This window comes from Microtus ochrogaster, chromosome 10 (genome assembly GCF_000317375.1).
Source record: "Microtus ochrogaster isolate Prairie Vole_2 chromosome 10, MicOch1.0, whole genome shotgun sequence".
Taxonomy (NCBI): Eukaryota; Metazoa; Chordata; class Mammalia; order Rodentia; family Cricetidae; genus Microtus; species Microtus ochrogaster.
In genome coordinates this window covers 84,299,256-84,306,265 of record NC_022016.1, presented here as the reverse complement: position 1 = coordinate 84,306,265, position 7,010 = coordinate 84,299,256, and the positions used below count along the sequence as shown (strand labels likewise).

General features: G+C 47.7%; 1 protein-coding gene across 1 annotated transcript in view; it reads left to right on the top strand.

Moving 5' to 3' along the window:
* Positions 1-888: 888 nt before the first annotated feature.
* Positions 889-7,010, top strand: part of C10H1orf127 (chromosome 10 C1orf127 homolog) — a 31,291-nt gene continuing 25,169 nt past the window's right edge. The window contains exon 1 of the mRNA XM_026782297.1: positions 889-914. Within this exon, the coding sequence (XP_026638098.1) occupies positions 889-914 (26 nt within the window). The remainder of the gene's footprint in view (positions 915-7,010) is intronic.

The window sequence follows — 7,010 nt, the reverse complement described above, 5'->3', positions numbered from 1 at the left end:
TGTGAGCCACCATGTGGTTGCTGGGAATTGAACTCAGGACCTTTGGAAGAGCAGGCAATGCTCTTAACCTCTGAGCCATCTCTCCAGCCCCAAACAAAGTTCTTGATGACCGTATTTTGCTCCTCCCCTTCGCCCTCCCCTCCTCCTGTTTCTCCCCATCTGTTTTCTCTTTTCTTTCTCCTCCTGTTCTTTTTCCAAGGCTTCCATGCGGTAGGCAAGTTGTCTTCGGCTCAGCTGCATCCTTCAGCATATCTGATAGTGATTTTTGTCAACTTGACACAAACTAGAGCCATCTGGGAAGAGGGGACCTCAACGGAGGAGCTGCCTCCATCAGGTCAGCTTGTGAATGTGTCTATGGGGGCATTTTTTTCTTTCCTTTTCTTTTCTCTTTTGATTGACTGATGATCAGTGTGGGCGAGTCCAGCCCACAGTGAATGGCGCTGCCCCTAGACTGGTGGTCCCTGGTTGTGTAGGAAAGCAAGCTAAGCAGTGAAGCCAGTAAGCCTCATTCCTCCACAGACTCTGCTTCAGCTCCTGCCTCCGGGCTGCTGCGTACTCCTGCTCCGTGTTCCTTCAGTGATGGACTCTAAGCATAAGATGTAATAAACCCTTTTCCTCCTAAGTTGCTCTTGGTTGTGGTGTTTTCTACAACAACAAAGAACAGCACCCTATTATTTTGAGGTCTCAGAGATAAAGCAATTAATTGTCACCCCAGGAGGCACAAAGCAGTCGGGAGGTGTTAACACCTGTCTGTCCATTCTGGCACCTGGCTGGTACTTGAGTGGCTCTTGGCAACCAAGAGAAGGGGACAGGCTGGTCTTTTACTTATGACCTAGGAGTGCCACCAGATAAACTCCTCCAGGGGAGGAGAGAGCCTCCAGGCTGAGGATGTGGGGCTCCGTGGCAGTTGTCTGGTAAGCGCCCTTATCCAAGTTTCCCAAGAGGGTCTTTTTTTTTTTTTTGGTTTTTCGAGACAGGGTTTCTCTGTGGCTTTGGAGCCTGTCCTGGCACTAGCTCTGTAGACCAGGCTGGTCTCGAACTCACAGAGATCCGCGTGCCTCTGCCTCCCAAGTGCTGGGATTAAAGGCGTGCGCCACCATCGCCCGGCCCCAAGAGGGTCTTTGTCTGGTCCTCCTGAGAACTGAGAGACTAGGGGAGCCCCGAGCTTCTATTATGCCGTTTGGAGCAGAAACCAAATATTTTCTTCCAGAATCCAGAAGCTTCATGTCTTGAGAGAAAGAGGTGGGTGGTCAGCTCTGTAGCTGCCTGAGGACAGAAAGAAGGGAGAAGCCAGTATTCTCAATGAAGGCCTGGCCAGAGCCACTGTCACCGTCACCATCCCTTGTCCCAGGGAGCGCTTGTATAGAGTGTGCAAGCCCAGGGCTTGGTCCCTAGTACCACTGAAGGACAGAACAAACCCACTCAGAACAGGAGCAAGGCCTCCACTGCCAGCTTGAAGGTCAACAGTAGTTGGCACTTGGCCCTGGACTCCTTACTGCAGGGCTTTTGTGTGCTCTGTGACGTTTGTAGATCTGTGGACAAAGAGGGCGATGGACAAGCTGGGTGGGGTGGGCCAGCTGGAGGTCTGGGTCCTGTGCCAGGAACCACCCGCTTCTCATGGCTGTTCAGTGTGGAGCTCAGCTTTGGGACGTGAAGGGAAAGTTCAGGATCCATAAAAGCCACACTGGAATCTCGCTCCTAGTAGGGGCTGGAGGAGGAGATTGCGCGGGTGTAGGCTGGCCCTGGCAAGGCGGATGTAATGCCCTTTCCTGTATAACAGCATGGGTGAGGAGAGGATGGCACCACACATCAGCCAAGCAGCTTGTTTCTCCTTTCCCAGGTCTCCCGGCCCCTCGAGCAGAATCACCTGCCCTTGAGGTAATCTTACTTTGGCTACAGGGCAGTAAAAGCCTCTGCTTTGCAAACGAATCAAATGATGATAATGTTGGCCCCTGCTGGGAGCTACCAGGATACTCTAGCAGGGGTAGTCTGAGCAGGGGTGACGAGGCCACCAGGTTGTCTCTAGAGAGAGGGTCTTTCTCTGTCTTGGTTTTAGTTTGAGATGGGGTCTTGGTGTGTAGCTCAGGCATGGCCTCAAGCTCCAGATGTTCTGGCCTCTGTTTCCAGAGTGCTGGGATTGCAGGGCTGTGCCACCATGCCTGGCTTTACTCTGGGTGGATGAAGAGCAGACAGTTGAATCTGGCAGACCCAGCTCAGATTACAGGCTAGGGAACCAGGCTAGGCCAGAGGTTCTCAACCTGTGATCCCTTTGGATCGAATGACCCTTTCACAGGGGTCACCTAAGACCATCAGAAAACACAGATATTTACATTACAATTCATAACAGAAGCAAAATTACAGTTATGAAATAGCACCGAAAATAATGGTATGGTCGGGGTTCATCACAGCACGAGGAACTGTATTAAAGGGTCACAGCGTTAGAAAGGCTGAGAAGCACCAGTTTAGCCCTTGTTTGCTAGCCGAGTCTGGAAGACTGAGGGCCTTGACAATTGATCTAACTGGCATGCTAGCCTTGGCTCTCAGCTCATTTGATACTGAAGAGCTAGAGGAGCCAGTGACAGCAGCCTTTGATGGACACCTACTGTCCTTTCTTATCTTGTTTTTGCTTTGAATACTTTATTTACTTACTTGTTTTCCATGCATACGAGTGTTTTGCCGGCATGTCTGTAAGGGCACCAAGTGCATGCAGTGCTCACAGGCCAATGAATTCCCTGGAACTGCCGCCACGTGGGTGACTGAGAACCAAACCCTGGTCCTCTGCAAGAGCAGCAAGTGTTCTTAACCACCAAGGCACCTCTCTAGTCCCTTGTTTTTGTTTTTGAGACAGAATTTCTCCATGAATTTGGTCTAAAGCTCAGATTCTTCCTGCCGTAGCCTTTGAAGTGCTGGGATTTAGAGGTGTATGCAGACACACTTGGATCAATTACTTAAAATATAACTTTAAACATTTGTCTCGATATACACATTCACATATATGCCTATATCCGCTAAATACAAATAGGAGTTCACATATATTTTCCACTAGGGATCAAACCCAGGGATTTGCACATGCCACGCGCTGTACTAACCAGCTACATCTGAAGCCCTCTACTTGAAAAAAAAAAATGAAGTCTCTGGCTGGGAACGTAAAGTGGCATTGTGCTGGTTGCATGTGTGCAAGGTCCTAAGGTCTGTTACCCAGCCCTGAAGAAACCAAATTGAAATAGGAGCACATTGCAGAGATTTTTATTAAATGTTGTCTTCAGTACAAAAGAGAGGTCCCCAGAGCAGATACATATACAGGCAGTCCAGAATGTTGAAATGAGTTCTCTTAATGGATGCGAAACTAGACCATAGCCACAGATCAGCAACCAGCGACACCTAGACCATAGCCACAGATCAGCAACCAGCGGCACTGCACCAGGGTATAATGTACTTTTTTTTTTTTTTAAAGACTTTTTTCATGTAGCCAAGCTAGCCTTAAATGTGTCATGTGGAGGTGGAGGAGAATGATTTTAAACTTCTGATCCTGCTTCCACCTCCCAAGAGCTGGGATTACAGGCGTTCACGTATGGTGTTCTGGAGTGCTGGGGTTCGATTCCAGGGTTCTATGCGAGCCGATGAAAACTCTACCAAATGGAGCTATAACTCCAACCCTTCTCACATTTTTCTGGGTCAGAACAGTTTCCCCAGTGCTCAGAGCTCCATAACTCCAGTGATAACTCACAGGAAATGAAAGAGTAACACTCTAGAGAACTCCCAGGTTTTTTGCAGAAGCATAGTGACTTGGAGGGTCCATTCAGGAGCCGTTTTCAATTGTTCCTTTACACTCGCTATTCTAGTACCCATATGACTAGAACCCCCCCCACACACACAGTGACTTCCAATTTCCTCCCTAGAGGAGCCACTATCTGCACCACCAAATGCAACATCTAGAACTATTTTTGACCTTTCTATAAATACAGTCACAGGAGAGATAGATGCTCGCTCATGTCTGACGTCTCTCAGCGGAACATGTACTATGTGAGGCGTATTGCCTTTTCTTGTGCTCTGCTATCTCATAGAGTGAGCAGGTCCCAGTGCACCCATTCTCGTGCTGATAGGCATTTGGGTGGTTTCCAGTCTGAGGAAACAGCCTTGCTCTGTGGACAGCCTCATGCATGCCTTTTTGGGCACCGTGCCCGAGACACTGTTGGAACGAGATTGCTGGTCACAGGCTGCAGTGGGAGCAGCCTCAGATGGTGCTGGCTTCTGAAAGTGGTGGGTTGGACCCATCTCCTAGCTTCTGGGAGCTGGAGCTTTCTCGCTGGCCTGGGTTCTGCCAGCTCTTCCAGGTGCTGTCTTTCACCCCAGGGCTATTTCTCAAATGCCACTTAAAGAGGTTGCCTTTCAGGAGTGTTTAGGCTCTTGATGCAGTCCTTCAAAACTGCCCCCCCCTTTTTTAAAAGATTCATTTATTTATGGGGCTGGAGAGACAGACTCAGAGGTTAAGAGCATTGACTGCTCTTCTAAAGGTTTTTTTTTTTTTTCGAGACAGGGTTTTTCTGTGGCTTTGGAGCCTGTCCTGGAACTAGCTCTGTAGACCAGGCTGGTCTCGAACTCACAGAGATCCACCTGCCTCTGCCTCCCGAGTGCTGGGATTAAAGGCTTGCGTCACCACTGCCAGGCCTTCCAAAGGTTTTGAGTTCAATTCCCGGCAACCACATAGTGGCTCACAACCATCTATAATGAGATCTGATGCCCTCTTCTGGTGTTCAGGCAAACATACAGACAGAACACTACATACATAATAAATACATTTAAAAAAGATTTATGTATTTTTTTTTTTGAGACAGGTCTCACTATGTAGCCGTGGCTGTCCTGAAGCTTGCTCTGGAGACCAGGGCTGTAGCTCTGGTTGGTGCAGTGTTTATCTAGACTGTACAGAGTTCTGAGAGCTATCCCCAACACCGCAGAGCTCACAGAGATCCAGCTGCCTCTGCCTCCCAAATGCTGGGAATAAAGGCGTGCGCCACCATGCCCATCTATTTTATCTTTAAAAAGATCCTGCCTATGTGTGTGTGTCTGTGTAGGGATATGTGCAGGTGAATATGAGAGCCCACAGAGGCCAAAAGAAGGCCACAGAGTCTCTGGAGCAGATGGTTGTGGAGTACGCAGTGTGGGAGTGTGCCAGGAACTGAAGTCCTCTGAGAGAGTACTACACACTCTTGTTTAGCTGCCTAAAAATCACGTGGAGGTGGTGGCGCACACCTTCGATCCCAGCATGCGTGAGACGAGGCAGGAGGTGGATCTCTGTGAGTTCGAGGCCAGCCTGGTCTACAGGGTGAGTTCCAGGACAGCCACAGCTACAGAGAGAAACCCTGAAGTGCATGGGTTCCTCTGTCTTCCCACCTAAGGTCTCCAGAACTTCTGATTTACTCTAAGTTCAAATCTCGGTACTCCTGGCTCTAGGGTGTATCTGCTCTCCCCATACGCCTGCTGTCTGGCCCTTTGTGAGACTTTTGTACTGACCTTTGTGTTTAGTTCCTTGAAAGCATCAGATCGTTCCCCCATGCTTGTGGGTTCATACCTCCTGCTCTCTTTGGCTGGAATATACCTCTCTGGATGAAAACCTGGAATTCGTTGCTGACCATCTTAGTTCAAATGCCACAGCTTACTGGTGGTATTTTTCTTGAAGGTTTATCTTGAGTATGAGCATATGTGGCTCTGTGCCAGAAGAGGGCGCCAGATCTCATTATAGATGGTTACGAGCCACCCTGTGGTTGCTGGGAATTGAACTCAGGACCTCTGAAGAGCAGCTGGTGCTCTTAACTGTTGAGCCATTCATTTCTCCAGCCCCGATTAGTGATGTTTTATCCGATGTAAAAACTTTGAAAAAAGCAAAAAGAGTTATTTATTTGTTTTTTTAAATATTTATTTATTTATTATGTATACAATATTCTGTCTGTGTGTATGTCTGCAGGCCAGAAGAGGCACCAGACCTCATTACAGATGGTTGTGAGCCACCATGTGTTTGCCGGGAATTGAACTCAGGACCTTTGGAAGAACAGGCAATGCTCTTAACCACTGAGCGGTCTCTCCAGGCCTTATTTATTTGTTTTTAACATTGATTTATGTCACTGATCGGTTATTGATATTTTAACATATACCCGTGTGCTACTGCACACATGGCGGGGGGGAGTCAGAGACAATTTTGTGGAGTTGGTTCTCTCTTCCTCCATGTGGGTTCCAGGGATCCCACTCTGTTTATCAGGCTTGGTGGCGAGCACTTTCCCCCATGAGCCAGCTCACAGACCTGAGACTTTTAACAATTGCAGGCTCTGTCTGTTGGAAGTGGCTTGCTTAGTGCTGACATTTGCTCTCTCTGACTCCAGCATTCCTTATCTTAGTTTGTAATGCTTTGTTATTATTTTATTATTTATTACTTATGTGTTACATATACGTATACATGTGTGAATGTACCTTGTCAAGGGAGGCATGCACGTACAAGAGTGTGTATGGAGGTGCATGTGTGTACTTCTGGGGGGGAGGCTAGAGGCAGACACTGAGATCCTCCTTTATTGTCTTTATTGTTCTCCACATTATTTTATTTATTTGTATCTTTTTGTTTTGTTTTTTTGCTTTTTTTCTTTGAGACAAGGTCTCTCTACGTAGTAGCCCTGGCTGTCCTGGAACTCGCTCTGTAGACCAGGCTTACCTTGAACTCACAGAGATCCCCCTTCCCCTTGCCTCTGAGTGCTGGGATAAAAAGTGTGCATCATAACCACTGGCTTATTTATTTATTTATCTATTTATTATTCTCCATCTCCTCATTGCTTCATTATTGCTATTATTATTATAATTATTTTATGAGTGTTTTGAGACAGGGTCTCGCTATGTAGCTCTGGCTGGACTGGAACTCACTACATACACCAGGCTGACCCTGAACTCACAGAGCTCCACCTGCTTCTGATTCCCAGTTCTGGGATTAAAGATGTGACCACCATGCTGGCTTCACTTTTTTTTTTTTT